Genomic DNA, 21,872 nt, shown 5'->3' with positions numbered 1-21,872 from the left:
ATCAAAAGACACGTTAAAAAGCTAGAAAAGACAAGGCTGACTGAATCTCTTAGTGCAAGTCCAGTAGGATATTATGTATAAACTGCTGAAGAGTCACAAAATGTGACTCAAAAACATTACATCACTTTCTTATAAGGTTAAACACAGGGTTACCTTATACTCCAGAAGTTCCACTCCTAAATGTATACTCCTAAGAAGTGGAAACATACATGTCCAAAAAAAACACACTTAGACACGGATGTTCACAGCAACATTATTCATAATAGACAAAAAGTGGAACCAACACAAATGGCCAACAACTGATTAGTAGATGATCAAAATGTGGTGTATTCATACGAAGGAACGACTAGGTCTTAAAAAATAAAGAACATTTGATCTAATCTACAGTATGGATAAACTTTGCCAATGTGATGCTAGGTGAAAGAAGCCAATTGCAAAGATCCCACATTCTGTGTTTTTACTTGTATGAAATGTCCAGAATCAGTAAGTCTGCAGAGATAAAGAGTAGATGCCTGGTTGACTAAGGTTGGAGTGGGAGTTTGGGGAAAATGGGAAGTGTGCTAACAGGTACAAGTTTCTTTGTGGGGTATGAAAATGCTCTACAATTGCTTGTGGTGATGGTTATACAACTCCATTTAATATACCGAAACACCATTAGATTGTACACTTCAAATAGGTGAATTACAGGGCACATGGACTGTATCTCAATAAAGCTGTTACCAAAAAACAACATAAAATTAAACCAGCCAACTTCATCTTAGAGTTCAGAGGCAACCAACATTCTCAAGCGTGTGCCAGCTCAGGAAATGCAACACGCTTGAGTCTTTCTAGAGGGAAAAAACAAAGAAAATATCATTACCTGAAAATGCAATTCATCCAAGAAGAAAAAGAAAAAAATTCATTCATGAATAGAGGGCCTCTGATGACAGGACCAGTGGTTAGTATTCAAAAATAGACAACCATACAAATAATAGCAAAACTAGCAAAAATTGGGAGGTGGGGGGAGAAAAAGAAGAGGAGAGGACAGATATGTGCTAATTTTCATATTTTTTAGAATAGATCAATGCTGTCTAGAATACAAAAGACTTTAATAGAAAACCTAGTGACTCTATAACCTTTAAAACTTTTATAAAGTTTAAGTTAGCCATGATCATGTACACTGAATACATGTTTATTAGGTATATAACTAATATAAATCAATCCCTGTGGCTTCAATTTGTTTCTTCTTTCTCTGTCAGTTTCAGTTCAAAAAGTTAATAAATCAACTTATTTCTGAATCTCTTTTTCTATTCCTCTATCTAGAATAGTGCCTCTTAACCTGGGGTTATTCTGGACCCCAGGAAACATTTGGCAATTTCTGGAGACATACTTTGTTGTCACAACTGGGGAGGATGCTTCTGGCCTCTAGTGGGTAGGGTCCAAGGATACTGCTAAATGTCCCACAAAGGACAGGACAGCCCCCAACCGTCACAAGGAATCACAGCCCAATGGCAAGAGGGCCGAGGTTGGGAAACCCCGCAGTAGCGATATTTAGAAATGTCTGGAATAATGCTCACTCGTACTAGTCACTATTTCTGAATTGTGTGACTCTTGGTGATTACTATAGTCTTTTCTTTGACATATATGTATATCTTAAGATTTTATGACTTCATATCAACTATCATTAATGCTTAAAAGTAAAACAACAAATAAAGGTATGTATGTGTAGAAACTTGTCACAAGACAATATTATTGTAGTCCTGAGAATTATCAAGATTCCCAGTCTCAAAAAATGGAAATCTTTAAAAAGTGTTACAAAGAATGTTTGTTCTCCCACATTTGGGAAGTTTCTTGAATGTCAATGACTAGCTCATAACATAGAAAAGAACAGAAAACAAAAAGCAAAGTAAGTCACAAAATATTTTTTCTCCAAGAAGTAGACAGTGTTTCAGTTTTATAAAAGCACTGTACCATTAGAAGAGTGAAAATCAAAATAATTAAGTAAAATCATGTGCTTATTTGAAAGCACTTTCACTGTCTCAAGCCCACGTACATGAATGACAAATGGCTCAGGATGGAACTAGATGTCCTTTGTAGTATGTGATTTTTTTAAGAACAGAATGTATTTCAAAATGTAATCAAAACTCCTTTAATTAAAATATATTTGCATATCATTTAATAAGTACAATCAAAAACTTACTCCTGTCTCTCATGAATAATTCACAAGCTATAGGTTTCTCGAGCTGTATATGATGGATCATTCTTATTCCTTCATAAACTGCTATTTATTGATTATCTTTCATGTAACAGGTAATGTACTAGGTGTCAAGATACAATAATAAATGAGGAATGGACCTGCTCTTGAGAGGCTCAGAAATAATTAAAAGCCAGAACAAGAAGTATATCTTCATAATTTACTCAACATTCTTTGAAAGTGTAGGAATAAGCCCTCTAGAGACCAGTGGAAGGCTTCGTGGAGAAAGGGTGTGAATGGTTTCAGTAAAAGGATTGGGGGTGTTTCATAGATGAAGGAAAGAAGGCAAGTGAAGAGAAAATGATGCTAGATGCCGTCAGTGGTTGATGAATTTTCTTTGTGCTGAAGGACCTGCAGAAATAGGGGAAGGTCCATGCAGGTATCTTCCTGATTTATGTCAAAACATCACTTAACTCTGTGGGTCAATACTAGACTTCTACTCTTTCTCCTTAGTGTGAGGTGAGGGTGCTAAAGATAACACAAGTGCAATTGGCATGCTCTCTAGGTAATTTTTAACACATGCTGAGGTTGAAGAAGTACTGGTCTAGAAGACTTATGATCAGTTCAGTTCAGTCGCTCAGTCGTGTTCGACTCTTTGCTACCCCATGAACTGCAGCACGCCAGGCCTCCCTGTCCATCACCAACTCCCAGAGTCCCCCCAAACCCATGTCCATTGTGTCGGTGATCCCATCCAGCCATCTCACCCTCTGTCGTCCCCTTCTCCCCATGCCCTCAATCTTTCCCAGCATCAGGGTCTTTTCCAATGAGTCAGCTCTCCGCATCAGGTGGCCAAAGTATTGGAGTTTCAGCTTCACCATCAGTCCCTCCAATGAACACCCAGGACTGATCTCCTTTAGGATGGACTGGTTGGATCTCCTTGCAGTTCAAGGGACTCTCAAGAGTCTTCTCCAACACCACAGTTCAAAAGCATCAATTCTTCGGCACTCAGCTTTCTTTATAGTCCAACTCTCACATCCATACATGACCACTGGAAAAACCATAGCCTTGACTAGACGGACCTTTGTTGGCAAACTAATGTCTCTGCATTTTAATATGCTATCTAGGTTGGTCATAACTTTCCTTCCAAGGAGTAAGCGTCTTTTAATTTCATGGCTGCAATCACCATCCGCAGTGATTTTGGAGCCCAAAAAAATAGTTAGCCACTGTTTCCACTGTTTCCCCATCTGTTTGCCATGAAGTGATGGGACCGGATGCCATGATCTTAGTTTTCCGAATGTTGAGCTTTAAGCCAACTTTTTCACTCTCCTCTTTCACTTTCATCAAGAGGCTCTTTCTGCCATAAGGGTGGTGTCATCTGCATATCCGAGGTTTCTGCCATAAGGGTGGTATCATCTGCATATCTGAGGTTATTGATGTTTCTCCCGGCAATCTTGATTCCCACTTGAGCTTCCTCCAGCTGTGCATTTCTCGTGATGTACTCTGCATAGAAGTTAAATAAGTAGGGTGACAATATACAGCCTTGACGTACTCCAGCCGAGAAGAGTTACCCCACATCCAAGGTAAGGAGGGGTGACTGCGCTTTGCTGGAGTGGCCATGAAGAGATACCTCACCTCCAAGGTAAGAGAAACCCAAGTAAGACGGTAGGTGCTGAGAGAGGGCATCAGAGGGCAGACTTATGATGGCACTCCACAAATGAAGATGGTCCCACTTCTCCTGGGAGAGCAGAAAGGAAAATACCTACACAAACCCTCCTAGTTATCACCTTTCTCTTAACTGTAGACCCAGATGTTTTTCCATGATTTGCTCCTTTGATCCTGTCTCCAAGGTTAGTAAAAGTCAGAAACATATTCAGTAGGATCCTAGGAGTATCCTGGAGAATACCCATGTTACTAAAATCTATACTAGTTTTTATGTCTTACAAGTTTAACTATTGATATTTTTTTAATGACCCAACTTTAAAATTAAGCAACCTTCATTTTTGCTTTAAAAAAAAGTACCATTTTGGTGAGTGATACTGCTAATGGGACAGGTTATACATATGTGAGGACAGGAAATAAATGAAAAATCTCTGTAATTTCCTCTTCATTTCATTGTAAATTTATTTTTAAAATAAAGTCTTTAAAAATTAAGCAACAATAACTATTTGTACTATTTTTAATGTTCAGTTGTGGGTTGTGATTTTTAGGGTTTTTTTTTTTGAGTCAGATATACTGAGAATAATTTACATAGAATAAAACTGACTAATTCTGTGTAATTGCTCTAGGAATTTTGACAAATGCTTCAAGTCACATAAGTTACCATAACACTCAAGATATAGAACATCTCCTTTACCTGTTCTCTTTTGCAAAATTCCTCTTGCCTTAAAGCGATTGGCAAAAGAGATCTTTTTTCTGTTCCTATGATTTTGCTTTTTCCAGAATATCTTAGAAATCAAATGATCCAGCACATAGCCTTTTAAGCTGGGCTTCTATTAGTCAGTATCATGCATTGAAGATTCATCTTTGTTGCTGGTGTGTATCAGAAGTTCATTTCTTTTTACTGTTTAGTAATATTCCATCTGGTGTACAGCATAGGTACACCACAGTAAATGGAATGTTTATTCACTGGCTTATTCATTAAACCACTGGTTTATTCATTAAACCACTGACATTTGGGTGGTTTCCAGTTTTAGAAGACTATGCATAAAGTCAATATAAACCTGTGCATACAGATATTTCATTTCTCTTCTGCAAATACCTAGGAGTTGGATTGCTGGATCTTATAGTAAATGTGTGTTTAGATTTATAAAAAATTGCCAAAGTGACAGTGCCATTTTGCACTTGGCACCAGCAATGCACGAGGAATTCCAGCTGCTCTATATTCTCAGCAGTTGATATTGTCAGGTTTTTTTTGTTTTATTATATTTTTACAATGTCAGCCATTCTGATAGCTATATACCAGTATCTTATTTTGGTGTTAAATGTAGTACATTTCCCTAATGACTAATATTGAAAATCTTTTTATGTGCTTCTTTGAAATCTGTGTATTTTATCTAACAAAATGTATGTGCAAATCATTTGCCCATTTGTTAATCTGAATTTTTTTTAATTGCACTGTTAGAAAGTTCTTCAAATATTCTGGATCCTAGCCTCTATCAGATATGTACTTTGCAAACATATTTTCCCCATGTGTGATTCTTCTTCCCATTTTTTAAACAATGTCATTTTAAAAGCAGTTTTTAATTATGATGAACCTCAATTTATCATTTAAAAATTTATGGATTATGCTCTTGATGCTGTATCTAAAAAACCTTTGCTTAACCCAAAGTCACTAAGATTTTCTTCCATATTTTCTTAGAGAAGTTTTATAGTTTGTGGGTTTACATTTAAGTTTATGATTAATTTGAATTATTTTTGGTATGCAGTTTGACGTATGGTTGAAATTCTTCTGTTTTTGTTTTTGCAAATTGATTCTAATTCTGCTATAAAAGGTACTTTTAAAATTTCAATTTTTCATTACTAGCATATAGAGACATAATTTGTTTTTGAATATTGAACTTGCATCCTATTACAATTGTCTACCTAGAAAACTATGTCATCTATAAATGGAGACATGTTATTTCTTCCTTTCTAATCTATAAGCCTTGAATTCCTCTTCTTTACTTACTACGTGTGCTAGGACCCACAGTATGATACTGAATAGGATTGGTGAGAACAGACACCTTTGTCTAGATCCTGATCTCAGAGAGGAAGCATTAAGTCTGTGACAATTCAGGATAAAGCGTCAGATTTTTAGATTTTCACAAATGTCTTTTAAAATACTGAGGAAGTTAAGTTCCTAGTTTCCTTAATTTTTATAAATAGGATGTTGAATTCTGCCATTTACTTTTCACATATTTTTTTCAAAAAACTTATTTTCATATTCACAAATTCTTTAGGTCAACAATATTTATGAAGTTTCATATCTGCAGAACAACTTTAAAAAAGGGGACTTTATCATTCATATCTTCTGTGCTTTTGGTAAAATGTCTAACAATGTTCTCTGTGACTTCTGACATTAAACAATAATACTAGTAGTAACACAAAATTTTATACCCATCCACATTTTAAAAAATGAAAATAAAGACTTGGAATTAGGGGCCAGCTAGCATCTGGTACCTGTGGGTCTCACTTATTTTTGTTTACTCATCCTGCTTTCTCAAGGCTTCTGGGTTGTTTTTTCTTTCCTAGAAAAACATGGCTAGATATGAAAATGTCAACATCCCTGGTTTGTGTGATAAGACCAAGATACTACTTTTTTTTTCATCTTTCCATTTTTCTGTTCAAAGAAAATCTAAGAATTCTGTGTCTCATGAATCATTCTTACTGATTCAACAAATGGTGCCACCAGCTTTACTCAAGTCAGAAACCTGGCGGTCATCTTCATACTCTGCCACCCTCACCCCAAATCGTATTGAATTTACCTCCCTGATTGAGCCCCTTATCTAAGCCCCATGCCAACCATTGCCTAGTTCAAGCCTTCGTTATTGTCCTTGCCTTACACTCAAAAGTCACTTTCCTGGATCATGAAAACTAAGCCAGTTCTCAGTCTTAAAATATCCCAGTCCTAATTAGTGTTCCAACCCTGACGCCTTCAGGATAACTTTCACATAACTTTCCTCTGCTTATAAGGCCCACTTTGCATGATTCCGTATCTAGAAGCCCTACATATGCCCTGTTTATCTCATTTGGAAAGGGAAAAAAAAAAATGTGTCTAGGGCTTTGCACCTTCAGGGGTGCAGGCTACCCACACAGAGAAAATGGGGGGCATTCATTACTCTGACACTGCTGCTCTTCAGACAGGGTCCTTTATGCAGAAAATGCTCTGTGAATTCATGTGAGGATGAGACCCAACCCCTAGGTAGACATGGTGGACAGGAAGGCCAGGGAAAACTCAGTGACTCTTAATGTCCGAGGTTAACCCGCAGGTCTCCAAACACTTACGCTATTTTTAATCCTTGTTCTAATATTGTGAGCCTCCCCCTGTACCCCCATTCTCGTAACAGCTGAATGCTTGGTTTCTCAGCCTCACACCACAGACCTCCTGGACCAGATACGCTCTGAGGTGGAGGGCTGTCTTAAGCATTGCAGGATATTCACAGCATTCCTGGCCGCTCCCTCTGGATCCAGTAGCAGTTGCGACAGCCAGAAATGTCTCCACATATTGCCAAATATCCCCTAAGGGAGCGAGTCGCCTGGGAAGGAGGAGCTCTGCTCTGAGTGAAAAGATGCTGTGTGCTCAAGTTTAAGACGGGAAGTCTGCAAGAAAGAACCCCTAAGGAATTGAGTCGGCACTGACCTCAGTCAAAGCAGAACAATTCCCCAGGGATGGTGGTAAACGGGGAAGCCGGCCTGAGCCCCTACAGCGTTCAGATCAGAGCCAGCTGTGAGGAGCGCATGTGATGAATAGAACAATTTCTCCATTGTCACGCAAAATCATTGCACTTCTCTGGATGCAGCCTGCGTTTACAACCTCATCTCTTTGCACATAACTTTTCCCTCCATGAAATATCCTATGTCATCTTCAAGTGACTGTGTAAGGCCTACTGGCAGACCAGGAAGTTGAGATGATAAAGATTAGGGATGGTAGGTATAATGGCGGGTCATTTTTTTTTTACAATGTACATACACCTTTTTATAGGCCAGTATCATCTTTGCTTTTTAGTTAAGCAACTTCCGCTATGCATCTCCATAAATCCAACGCATTGTCAGATCAACTCTTTCTCTGTTGAGCCTCTGGAATAAACCTTCATTTCAGGATATACTTTTAAGGTAAATAGATATTTCTTCTATTTGCATGTTAAGTTCTGGAAGTAACTAAAAGCATAAAAAAGTAATGAATCAATCTCGAACCTAACTGACTTCAGAGAGGTTATAAATGGCCACATATGCTCATTTCATTCTCTGCTGAAAATATGTATTTTCTGTGACACTATATTTTAATTAAAAAATTCTGGTTCAGAGTATTCATATATTGAATATACAAAACAGCAGGTCCCACTGATTGAGAGTAAGAACACACACACAAACTGGGGGGGGGGGGGGGTGGTGGAAAGAGAGAATGAAAGTTCAAATATGTTTGATTAAACTGACTTTGATTTTCCTGATGTTCTAATTTCACCCCAGGCCCAACAGTAGAAAACTCACCATACATCCTTAATAATGTTATGCAGCACTGAGGTGTTCCTATACGGATAAAGGCATGTAGACACTGAGGAAGGAGGGAATGAATTTATGAACCAGCCAAACAGAGATGCTTTGTGGGCTCTTTCTTTGGAGTCTTAAGGCCTGCTGTCCCGGCATTCATTCCAGGGCTTTCCATTCTATAGGGGCACTCTGTTGACTGACAAGGGGGATTATTTCAGACACTGCTTATGGGTTTTCAAAAGAGAAGTCTGACTAGTTATTACGTGGCAACGTGGCTCTTAGGTGACACCTCTTTCCTCAGACAGGTTGAGGAACCACTTACTGTCTCCGCGGCACAGCAGAGGCCCCAGCCTGTAAGCTGCTTCTGAATGCGGCCGCCCAGTGTCTGTGATCACAATCTTAGTCACCGGCAGATGTTCTTTATAAGAAAGGAACCCAGTGTCGTTGGTCCTGAAAGACAGTAACAACAAGCTTCTTAAATTACTCTGATTAACATAGTTAGAGAGTAAACAATAGTCCTTATTGCATTTCAAAGCCAAGATGTTCTGAGTAAATGGGTACACAGAAAAGAGTCAGGATCAAATTGCTCCTCTGAGGATGAAAAAACAGGGCAGCATTTTAGTGTTCCTTGCAGTTGGAATATAGCTGGCGGTTTTAAGTTCTGTTGGCCATTTTTTGCCTTTTAAATGAGGTGGTTAACCCATTGCCATTTAATGTAATGATTGATAGTGCATTTTTAGATCTATCATTTTGGTATTTATTTCTTATTTTTTCCCCCCACAGGACATCTTGTATTTCTGCTCCCTCTATCATGCCTCCTCTTGGTTTACTCCATATTTCTTTTGGTATTCAATTTTATTTTTTCAGTCACTCTTTAGCCACATATCTGCTTATTTTATTTTAATATTTGCTTCATAGATTATAAGACGCATCCTTAATTCATCACAGTCTACTTAGATTTTATGTTGTATTACTTAAAATGTCACAAGCTTACTATGGGATAATTTTTAACACCCTTCCCTACACAAACACCTGTTCTTTATGCCACAGTTGCAATATATTTTAAATCCAGATGCTACAAACTTTATAATACAATTAAATAGTGAATTTTAATTTATTTAATCAAGAGAAAAATTTAAACACTGCTTTTTCCATTTACTGACTTATTCATGATTCCCAGTGCCCTTCATTCCCGCCTGAAGATCTGTTTTAAACGGTCTGTTTAGCCTGAAGAATTTCTATCACTATTTCTTACGGTACAGTTCTGCTGACAACAAATTCTCTCTGCATTCGTTTAATCTGAACAGGACTTTATTTTACTTTCATTTGTGAAATGTATTTTTGTCCTCTGTAAAAGTCTAGGTCGACACTGCCTCCTCTTTCCCTGCGAAAGGTGTCATTTCATTGTCTTCTGATGGGAGGTCACCTTCATTTGCATCCTGATTTCTCTGTGTGGAAGGTGTTCCACCAGACTCACCCAAACTGGCTACTTTCAAAACATCAATGAAGTTGTATTAGTTATCTGCTGATACTAATGCATAACAAATTATCCCCTAAAACAAAGTGGTGACTTAAGACCTTTTATATAATGTGTGATTATTCTGCTTTACGACCCTCTGGTTCAGCGTCTCTCTCAAGGCTACACTCAAAGTGTTGGCAAGGATTGCAGTCAAATCAGTGCTTGGGTGGGGAAGGCTCACTCCTGTGCTATTGGCTATCCTACCTCTTCTGGGCACTGAACTGAGAGCCTTGGGTATTTACCAGCTGTTGGTTGAGGGCGACCCTCGATTCTTTGTCCACAACAGCTCACAACATGGCAGGCTGCTGAATCAAACAAGAAGGCTAGGAGATGCAGAGAGTGAATTTCAAGCATGTTATAAGTCATGGTCTTTTGTAACTCAGTCTCTGAAGTGACATCTCGTCATTTTATCATATGCTATTCTTTAAAAGCAAGTCACAAGGTCCATGCAACATACAAGAGAAGGAAATTACACAGTGGTGTGAATAACAGGCAGTGTGTATAATCGGGGGCCATCTCGGGGGCTTGCTTCCAGAGACGTTTATTAAGCAAATTTGAGAGATTTTCAGCCATGGTTTCATCAAACGATATATACTTTTGCCTCATTTTATTTCCTGCCATTCTGGGACTCCAATTTCTTGCCTGTTAAATCATAGATATTTTCCCACAAGCCACAAAGGGTCTGTCAATTTTTCTTCCAATTTTTTTTTTTTCCTGTGTTCTTCAGATTGAATGATTTCTACTGGTCTGTCTTCAGGTTTACTGAAGATTTCTTTTGCTAACTCCCATAAGAGTTGAAACCTATGCCATGAATATTTAACCTCAGATGCTGCACTTTTCTATTCTAAAATGTCCATCACCAACTCCCGGAGTCTACCCAAACCCATGTCCATTGAGTCGATGATCCCATCCAGCCATCTCACCCTCTGTTGTCCCCTTCTCCCCATGCCCTCAATCTTTCCCAGCATCAGGGTCTATTCAAATGAGTCATCTCTTCACATCAGGTAGCCAAAGTATTGGAGTTTCAGCTTCAGCATCAGTCCCTCTAATGAACACCCAGGACTAATCGCCTTTAGGATGGATTGGTTGGATCTCCTTACAGTCCAAGGGACTCTCAAGAGTCTTCTCCAACACCACAGTTCAAAAGCATTAATTCTCTGGCGCTCAGCTTTCTTTATAGTCCAACTCTCACATCCATACATGACCACTGGAAAAACCATAGCTTTGACTAGACGGACCTTTGTTGGCAAAGTAATGTCTCTGCTTTTTAAGATGCTGTGTAGGTTGCTCATAACTTTCCTTCCAAGGAGTTAGCGTCTCTTAATTTCACGGCTACAATCACTATCTGCAGTAATTTGGAGAACTCCAAAATAATGTCAGCCACTGTTTCCCCATCTATTTGCCATGAAGTGATGGGACTGGGTGCCGTGATCTTAGTTTTCTGAATGTTGAGCTTTAAGCCAACTTTTTCCCTCTCCTCTTTCACTTTCATCAAGAGGCTCTTTAATTCTTCACTTTCTGCCATAAGGGTGGTGTCATCTGCATATCTGAGGTTATTGACATTTCTCCCAGCAATCTTGATTCCAGCTTGTGCTTCTTCCAGTCCAGCATTTCTCAAGATGTACTCTGCATAGAAGTTAAATAAGCAGGGTGACAATATACAGCCTTGACGTACTCCTTTTCCTATTTGGAACCAGTCTGTTGTTCCATGTCCAGTTCTAACTGTTGCTTCTCCTGACCTGCATACAGGTTTCTCAGGAGGCAGGTCAGGTGGCCTGGAATTCCCATCTCTTTCAGAATTTTCCACAGTTTACTGTGATCCACACAGTCGAAGGCTTTGGCATAGTCAATAAAGCAGAAAGCAGAAATAGATATTTTTCTGGAACTGTCTTGCTTTTTCGATGATCCAGCAGATGTTGGCAATTTGATCTCTTGTTCCTCTGCCTTTTCTAAAAACAGCTAGAACATCTGGAAGTTCACAGTTCACGTATTGCTGAAGCCTGGCTTGGAGAATTTTGAGGATTATTTTACTAGCATGTGAGATGAGTGCAATTGTGTGGTAGTTTGAGCATTTTTTGGCATTGCCTTTCTTGGGGATTGTAATGAAAACTGACCTTTTCCAGTCCTGTGGCCATTGCTGTTTTCTCCAAATTTGCTGGCCTACTGAGTGCAGCACTTTCACAGCATCATCTTTTAGGATTTGAAATAGCTCAACTGGAATTCCATCACCTCCATTAGCTTTGTTCGTAGTGATGCTTTCTGAGGCCCACTTGACTTCACATTCCAGGATGTCTGGCTCTAGGTGAGTGATCACACCATCGTGGTTATCTGGGTCGTGAAGATCTTTTTTGTACAGTTCTTCTGTTTATTCTTGCCACCTCTTTTTAATATCTTCTGCTTTTGTTAGGTCCATACCATTTCTGTCCTTTATCGAAACCATCTTTGCATGAAATATTCCCTTGGTATCTCTAATTTTCTTGAAGAGACCTCTAGTCTTTCCCATTCTATTGTTTTCCTCTATTTCTTTGCATTGATGGCTGAGGAAGGCTTTCTTATCTCTCCTTGCTTCAAGTAGGTGTTTTTAATAAATAGTTTTCCTGGGATTATAAATGTTATTTGGGATTAGGTTAGTTCTACACAAGCTACTTAAGCATAAGCAGAGTTTAATATGAAAAGTTTCAAAATCTTATTTTTAAAAATTATTTTTGATGAATAAAATGTCATGCAGAGACAGGAGAGTTATTGGTGACTGATGTTGCTGTTTAGTTGCTACGTCATGTCTTTAGTGACCCCATGGACTGTAGCCCGCCAGGCTCCTCTGTCCATGGGCTTTCCCAGGCAAGAATACTGGAATGGACTGCCATTTCCTTCTCCAGGCAATCTTCCTGACCCTAGGACTGAACCCACATCTCCTGCATTGGCAGGTAGATTCTCTACCACTGAGCCACCTGGGAAGCCTATTGGTGATTAGATTAATTAAAAAAATTTTTTTATTCACATTTTAAAATATACTGTGGGCATTTGTGTGTGTGTGTGTGTGTGTGTGAAGGCAGCGAGAAGAAAAAAGTATTTTCCAAAACTAGTAGAAATTTTGAGAAACCGGACTTTAAGTAAGAGAGACAATGTTCTTCATGCTGAACACATAACAATAAAAGTACAATAATTTCTCCATACAGATGCCTCCTTTAGAGGCATAAAATAATTTGATTTTTGATATAACACAGTCTTTGATATTTTTCAAATGAATAAATGTGATGTCAAATGAATAAATAAAATATTTCGTGTTCAATATAAAATCTAAATATTATAGATTTCCTTTTTCAAAATATGATAAACAGAATATCAGTTTTTCATAGTATAGTGCATCCTTTAAGAAAATAAAAGGGCTACGTGTTTAAGTAATTGGGGGAAAGTCTAAGCTTACATATTTAAAGGTTTATAGGCAAGACTACTGAAGAGATATGTTAGTAACTAAATATATTTATTTAAATATAATTTATGTAAATTTTAACTTATTTATGTAACTATGTTTTGAGAATATAATTCTTAATTATACTTAATTTCAAAGATAATGATAATTGACTCAAAATGAAAAGCAAGCATGAAACAGATGCCTCTGTTTCATCATATTACAAAAATAAAAGGTGCATGACCCATGCTTTATTACCACAAAATTCAAATAAAGAGATCATGATCTTCCCATCTAGAAATCAGATTAGTTGTAATACATTTCATCAAAACATACCTTTATCTAATTTCTTCACTGTACTAAGTTTTTCAGTATCTACCTACCTATATATGTGGCAGTGATTCATTTAAAAAAATTAATAATAAACTCGATTTTGCATAAGGAAATCATAAAAATCACCATTCATTCCGGTCAGCGTCACAGTTGCAGTAATACTGAGAATCAACGCAGTTCCCCTCCAATCCACAGGTACATTTCTGAGGATCAGGCAAAGAACCTCCCCAGTAAGTTTGTGTTTCATTGGTTCTTCCAACCCACCAGCTCAGAGGGGTTCCATCTGAAAAATAAAGGTGAGAAAAACGACATCTGCTTTATAACCCATGACCTTCCATCCCAGTATAATTCCCTTCCTTACCAAATCATTAAAAAGAATGAAAGGAGAGAAGACTGGTTTGATGTAATGATATTCCAAACTTCATAACTGATGGTATTTTCTTAAGAAAGCTTTAAAAAAATTTTTCATTATTTAAGCTTAAATGATTTGATATATTTTTCTTTGAGTAGAAAAGAAACCAGCAGTTTCTATTTAATTCAGGCATAATAGTAAAAAATAAAACATATTGTGAGTTCACACATGCCATCTCCTTAAAAATAATTTTTTGAAACAAGAAGGCATCAAATTATAATCCACGGTATTTAACATATGAGAAACAAAATTGATCTGAGAACATAAAATGCCTATTAGAACATTATGAAATGCTGTGTAAAGTCAGTGATTTATCTCAATATACTTATTGACTAAAGATAAACTCGCTGTTTAGGCATGGTATGGCACTCCCTCACTATGATTCAAGATATATTCGAAAGTATATATTTTTTCTTCTGTTTACAGGCTTGGCTACTTCTTCAGAGACTACAGAAATAACACTGAAAGATCTTTATGCTCAAAGCAAATACGACACTCAAAAACAAAGTTTCCCTCAACCAAATGCATTTCTTTCTATGATGAATGTTCAGTTACCAGCTCCTTCACAGAGCTAAGACTAAAATGATGTCAAGAAGCTAGAGCAACGAATAGACGGAATATTTAGATATGGTCTGCAGGTAATCTGTCTTAGGGGAAAAACAAGTTAGAGGGGGAAAATCACAGTCACTGGAGAGTCAGGGCGAGAGAAGGAGGTGACATCCAATCAGTCGGCTCCTCAAAGGTGCACGATCATTTTTCCATTGACTTTCAAACCTTTCAAGTTGTGGCCATTAGCCTTACTTTTACTAATTTCTCCCTTGCTTACAAATGCCAGTGCTCATTAAATCTTACTATTACATTGGATCTGTGCTAATGCAGATAACTTCTGACTCAGCATTACTATACATTCTTGTGCACTATGCCAAGAAGTCAAGGAGCTGTTGGAGGCTTGTGTTAATGTACTACTCAATATCAACAGCCTTCATCCTCTTTAACTGAATGATTACCTCATCAACTGAAGGCAAAACCTACTTGAAACATTTAATAGATCTATTTCGACATACTGCTTAAAACATTATGTGGTTATAGATTTTTAAAAAATAAATCATTATTCTTAAATACTGAATAGTCTTTTCACATCTAAATTTGCTATCTTCCCTATGAAGTAGAAACCACTGACTGTTTTAAAGATACCAAATACCTCTGATTTCCTTAGTCTTACTGAAGTGTCCTAAAGAATTTATATAAGAAAGAATTCTTAAAAGCATTAGAAAAATTTAAAGTAGAAATTAAAATGATAAAATATCAGGGATGACAGTGGATCACTTCTACTCCCGTAGTTATGAATAAAATTCCAAATGGCTTGAGTATTCACACTGACCACCCTTCCCGTGTGCTGAGCTGGAGGACCCATACCTTGCTGGAATGTTTCACAAACATTTCAACTTTATTCATCCACAATCACAGCACCATTATTGCTTGGTGCTGCTATAGTTTCAAGATTTGAAACTGTAAATTTAACTTGCCTCACACCACCTTCCTGATCTTTCCCATACATTCCTTATTAACCACCTCAAAATCCAAACTGTTCCCTCTTTTCCACCTCAAATCCATTCTATATGGATTCTAGGGTCATGGACCTGAAGAAAATCTGTGTATTCAATGGTTACCCCCAACCCCAGTTCTACAGCCTTCTAGAGTTGACTATCCTCTTCGCCAGTGGCTCCCAAGCCTGGCTGAAACACCTGGGGAGCCTCAGAGCAAGATGTGCGGCACCACCAGCCCTGATGGCAGGGAACACCTTCACACTTAGGGCCACCCCCTCGTCGCCGTGTGGGGCTCAGCTCACTAACATTCTTGGGGATTTCGTTTTCTGGTTCTTTTGGAGTTTGACTCATTTGTGACTCTGACGATTGTCTTTCCTTTTCTTTCTTCTCTAGTCAAGCAACTTAGTTCCATTTTGTTTCATCACATTCATTTACTCTTCTGTATTTATGGTTCTCTTTCCTCTTAGAAGGGTTTCCCTTGTGGCTCAGCTGGTAAAGAATCTGCCTGCAATACGGGGACCTGGGTTCAATTCCTGGGTTGGAAAGATACCCTGAAGAAGGAAAATGTTACCCTCTCCAGTATTCTTTGTTCATGGGATCACAAAGAGTCAGCCACAACTGAGTGACTTTCTATTTTCCTCTTAGACTACACTTCCATACTTGCTTATCTATTTTTTTTAATAGAATTCCAAGACAGATATTCACTAGCAATAAACCATCAGTTGAATACTAAACTGGTAGGATCACTGTAAGCATGATGCACTGGAGAGCTGGAAAGAGGTGAGTGAAGTGAAGTCGCTCAGTCGTGTCCGACTCTTTGCGACCCCATGGACTGTAGCTCCTCAGTCCATGGGATTTTCCAGGCAAGAGTACTGGAGTAGGTTGCCATTTCCTTCTCCAGGGGATCTTCTCAACCCAGGGGTCAAACCCAGGTCTCCTGCATTGCAGGCAGACACTTTACCATCTGAGCCAGGAGGGAAGCTCACTTCATTTCACTTTATATGTGTTACCCCACCCGCCACCTGGAGGCGGGGAGGTGTCTCGACAGAAGAGTCTGTATTGGACAGAGGAGCAAGGAGGACATCAGAGCTGCTTCAACAGTACAGGGTCCTGATGGAAGCAGTGTCTCTTAAAGGTTAGTTTTCTTTACACAGAGTAATCTTTTGGATGCTGTGTTGGGTGGGTAGGAGATAAGGACTGATGGCCAGTTGAGAGGCCAGTAGGAAAGGTCTTGCAATAGCTTCATGTATCAGGTCATTAAGGCTTACACAGAGGCAGACCTGGAGGGACTCGAGACAGTCTCACATCATGAGACGTTCCAAGGGAGAAAACAGAGAGTAGAACCTGGATTTAGGAGCAGACTGGTTATTAAAGGTAGAATGAGAAAGAGTTAAACAAGGTTTTCTGACTCCTATTTGAGCTGATGGGGAAAAAAGCCATGTTTCCAGCAGGCTGCTCTAATTTTCAGTTATACCCAGAGGGTAACTTGTCAACAATCCGTGGAAGAGTCACACGGAAGAGTCACTTTCAGAAAACGGCGTCGTATTTTTATTAGCTCTTTCCCATGATAAACACAAACTAATGTGCCGCTTGCCCTTTAGGAGGGCAAACACTGCGCATTCACCGAGGAGGAGAAGGAGGCCGGTGCCGTGCAGGCCTCCGACCGAGGCCCGGAGGAGACGCCAGAGACAACCACGGCTGTGAGCAAAGCTCAGGGTAGCTGACCCTGCTCCTTCCTTCAGGCGATAGCGTCTCCGTGACTTCCCGACTGTGACAGGCTTGCTCCGCGCTTGGGGAGCACAGGCCCTGGGCGGCTCTCAGCCACCACCGTGGCAGAATCACACCCTGCAGGAGCTGGTGCGGGCGGGCGCCCCGCGGGGAGGGGGACGGGTGCCCCAGTGCGCTTACCTTCCTTGCTGACGAGCCGTGACTTCTTGCAGTAGTAGGTCAGCTCCTGCTCACAGTGCTCTGCGCGGCTAATGGTGGCCTGGAGCTGCTCCATGCTGGCCACATACTCGAAAAGCCCCGTGTAGGGGTGCTCTGGGCTGGTATTTCGGACTCTTGTGACGTCAGAGCCATTGTGCTGTACGATGGTCCACGCAGTTTCTTGGATGCAGAAATGGGGGAAGAAAGAGAGGAGACCATCACTAGTCTGCAAAAGTTAAAATAAATAAAGAAAATCAAAATCACCTTTTATCGGAGTCAAACTTTTCTAGTCATCAAACCTCTCTGAGAGGTAGAATCAACACAAATGGATTCTTAAAATTTTTAAATTATAGTAAAATGATTCTTTTCCCTGAAGTTTATATGATTGCCATGCATTGCAGTGTTTTTATTCTACTTTTTCATATAATTCAGCCAGAAAACATTCATGGTAAAAATATTAAGAAAACTGACTATTAAATTTGTACATTTCATCAAATCTGATATTCTACTTTTAAAAGATACATTATTAATTTTGTTTAAGAAAGAAAAGAATAATGCTGCCTATTATAACTGTAAAACTTTGCTGATTGTTGATACGTCCTGAATTCAGAGATGTTAAAGTATGAAAAAATGCATCTTTGAATCTGTAAAATATTTTAAATTACATAACATAAGCAATCATTTATCCATTCTTGGAAATCATCCATGCTACCAGCAAAAAGAAAGTCAACCTTTTATGGCCCATGTATCTCCCTTCAGACAACTTTTAATTATGAGTGTACATCTATTTCCTTTTCAAATCAAGCTTTGGAGAATTTTTTTTAAATGATATGGGAAAATGTACAAAATATTTAAGTGGGGAATGCAGGATACAAAACTATATGTAATATGATTAATCTATATACACAAACACATACACATCAATACATATTCATAGGACACAGATGTTAGGAAATTACACCAGAATTACACCTATTTCTTTTAAAATCAAATTTGAAAAATCCATTCTGGTACCATGTGATCTGCGCAGTTACTCAGTGCAAGAGCAAGTCATGCTTCTGAATACGTAACACAGTATCAGCATCTCGACTCACAAGAAAAATAAAACATCTCTGCGTAGGTGCGAGAGCTATCACTATTGGTACCTGATAGTCTGTAAACATTTCCATCACACTGATTACCAGAATTATTTAGATGAAATAAAAACCTTACAAGGGTTGTAACAGAAGATAGACATATTGTGTCTGTCTTTCTACTTTCCCAGCAATCAACTTCGTATTATATGTACCGTGATGTACGCAGGCCTAAGAACACATTAATCAAAAGGCCTCTGATTTAATAGGTGAGAAACAGATGGGAAGTTGTCAAAACTCTGCTATAAATGTGCCGTTGAGTCACATAACTCTTCGGTATTACAGAGGAAGAGTCTAAATTGGAGGAAAACAGTCGGTAGAGATACCCAGCCCCCTGGTTTTTAGCGAATACATTCACATGGATCAACACAATCAAAACAAGAAATTCCACTCCCACCCCTCTCCTGGTCATCAGAATTTTGAATAGAGAGGCCTGTTAAATAAATGAGACAGGAGGCAAATTTGACAGCCTTATTCTCTTCCATAAGTGGAACATAATTTTTCTCTGAAACCATAGCCTTTTATAGCAATAAAACCATTGCTTTCATTTCCACCTTGAATTTCAGCTGACTGAAGAGCCTGATCAGTAAATTGTTTTCCTCAAAGACGACATGATATACAAGCTAATGAAATTAATTATGGTTGGCCAGACAGCAGGACAGCAAGAAGATCACTAGGAGACCTGAATTTGTGTATCAGGCATGGGTCTGCACTCTTAAGAAAGTCAGCTGAAATCTGAGCCTCTATTTCCAAATTTGAAAAAAAAAAAAAAAGGTGGGCAGGGGGAGAATATAGGAAGCAATATATTAAGTCTGAAATTCTATCATTTTAGCCACACAGTCTTGGCTATTAGAAATTTAAGATTATTATCCGGGCAAATCTGTTAACCTAGCCTCTGCTGGACTCTGCTTTTATTATTCAGCAGAACCATTCATCCTTTCTTGTAGGGAATCAATGGCATGGGTGAAGCAGCTCATCTCTAGCTGAGTAGCTGTCAAAAGAGCTGGACAATAAACCTACTTGAAGCCTTTGTCTCTTTGCCTTTTGGGTCACCCTTAGAGGGACTTCCCTATCATTTAGCATCCTCTGGGTCATGACGAACACATTGTGTTCTTTCAAGGTCTCTTAAGGTGTTGTAAGAAATCCAAGGCCACAGTGCATGTCGGCTGCTAAAGGGCAGCTCAGAGAAAGGTCTCCTTTTGAAATTCTAAAATTTCCATATTATGATAGTTTCTGCAAGTGAGTTCACTTTCAATAAAAAGTGCTACAAAGATGAAGCTATGCAGATGCTGCACTTATCAGTAATTGAGATGTCCAGGGCAAAGGAGAGACAATGAAAGCATCACAGTGGATTCTGGGTGATGGACATGAGGGCCCAACACCCAGGCTCCAGTTCTCATGCATTTTACTAACAGAGGAATCTCTGCAAACTGTTATACTGTTCTTTTGGACATGATCATGGTATCCAATGTTTCTACAAATACCTGTTTAGAAATTACAACTATAAAAGACAAAGGCTTCATTATGCGTAATTCAGTGTTCTGTGATTTATTAAATTGGTTTTTCCCACTGGTCTGTAAGCTCTACTAGAAGAACGATAGATTCTAATTTGCAGGCCATACCACCTCTAGTGTGTGGCTGGGCACAACGTGCAGAAAAAGATACTCGTTACTGAAGGGATAAATGAATGAGCGAATAGAACCAAAGCAATGCCCAGATTAGAGCACAGTCTTCCAGGTGATCTGTGTGATTCTCTGGTGGCTCTGAGACTTTCACTGTCTTTTAGCTGCTTTCAAACTTTGGAAATAGTAGACATCTGATGCAACTGCAAAATAATGCTAAGGCTGAAACTATGAAGGGTATGAGACCTCCCACTTGCAAGCTAGCAAGTTATCTTGCCTTCTATGTGCCCACTAAAGTTGCACCATGAGAGAGGGACCCCCAAAATATGAGACTTGGAGCTTACAGAGGATGGCTGGCACACCTCCATCCCTCCTAAGAGTGAGAAAGGACTCTGGAACGCAACAAATCTTCTCCAAGGAGAAGGCGGGCAAGTCCTTGGGTGTTTATCACTCTTAGAAGGTAGGCAAGTAAATCTGGAGGAGATAAGCTTTGAGTTTCTCCAGAGAAGTCCACTATCTCTAACTTATAAGACATATTTATATTAAATTATCCTTTAACACAGACTTACTTTTTTGTTGTCATTATTTGTTTTGCTTAGCAAGCAAGCCATTGTTTCTTTACAACAAATAATTCCTGTCTACAGGCCGGCAAATTCTACCTGCTAGAGGCTGTCTGGGTTCCTCTGCTGTGGAAGCAGCTGGTTTTGCCTCCACTGGCACAGTTATTTCATTATTACTGATGTAGAGATATGTCTGTTCTTTGAAACTTCTTACAACTGGCTATTACATCTTACCAGTTGCCTCATTAGTAAAGTGAAAGTGAAAGTTGCTCAGTTGTGTCCAACTCTTTGTGACCCTATGGACTATACATCCATGGAATTCTCCAGGCCAGAATATTGGAGTGGGTAGCTGTTCCCATCTCTAAGCGATCTTCCAAACCCAGGGATCGAATCTGGGTTTCTACATTGCAGGAAGATTCTTTACCAGCCAAGCCATCAGGGAAGCCCCCTCATTAGTAAGGTTAAACATTAAATAAAATCTTCAAAACAGGTTTAGCTTTTATTTTTATATCTGTGTAAGAGTCATGATTTAATTTTTTTGAAAACTATCCTTTACCAAATGCAAAGAGAGCTGTCAAGGTAAGGAAACACAGGGAAATGAGTAAAGAGAGAGAGCAGAAAAATCTGTGAAATTAATATATATGCTAAAACACTGAAAGGCATTTTAGGTCTACTGGTGTAGACCTGAAGTGATTTCTCTCCCTGAAGTGATTTCTAATATATAGACTGTATGTTAAGCAACTGAGTAATTAAGAACTTGATTTATCTTGGGCTGACTGCTATTTTTTAATGTGATAACAGTGTTAAAAAAAAAATGCTGTTTAAGCAACACAGTTGCAGAGTGTGTATTCCTTCAGGATTAATAGCTGTGGGTGATAGAGGTGATAAAGACTGTAAGAACAGGCCGGAAGTGCTGTGTTAAGGAAAGCTGAGAGAGAAAAAGCAGCTAGCATCCGGGAGCAAAACTGGACGTAAACAAGGCTGCATTTAAATAACGGTAGTTAGTTATTAACTCTCACAGCTATTAGGAAGGTCTTTATTGTTGAAATCCC

At 38.9% G+C, this 21,872-nt stretch overlaps 1 protein-coding gene across 1 annotated transcript in view; it reads right to left on the bottom strand.

Moving 5' to 3' along the window:
* The window catches only part of CNTNAP4 (contactin associated protein family member 4), a 268,262-nt gene that overhangs the window by 50,953 nt on the left and 195,437 nt on the right, over positions 1-21,872 (bottom strand). Inside the window, exons 13-15 of the mRNA XM_043898095.1 lie at positions 17,488-17,685; positions 13,747-13,903; positions 8,682-8,809 (exon numbers count right to left, since the gene is read on the bottom strand). Of these exons, the coding sequence (XP_043754030.1) occupies positions 8,682-8,809; positions 13,747-13,903; positions 17,488-17,685 (483 nt within the window). The remainder of the gene's footprint in view (positions 1-8,681; positions 8,810-13,746; positions 13,904-17,487; positions 17,686-21,872) is intronic.

Source organism: Cervus elaphus, chromosome 4 (assembly GCF_910594005.1).
Source record: "Cervus elaphus chromosome 4, mCerEla1.1, whole genome shotgun sequence".
Lineage (NCBI taxonomy): Eukaryota > Metazoa > Chordata > Mammalia > Artiodactyla > Cervidae > Cervus > Cervus elaphus.
This window is presented reverse-complemented; position numbering and strand designations above follow the sequence as displayed.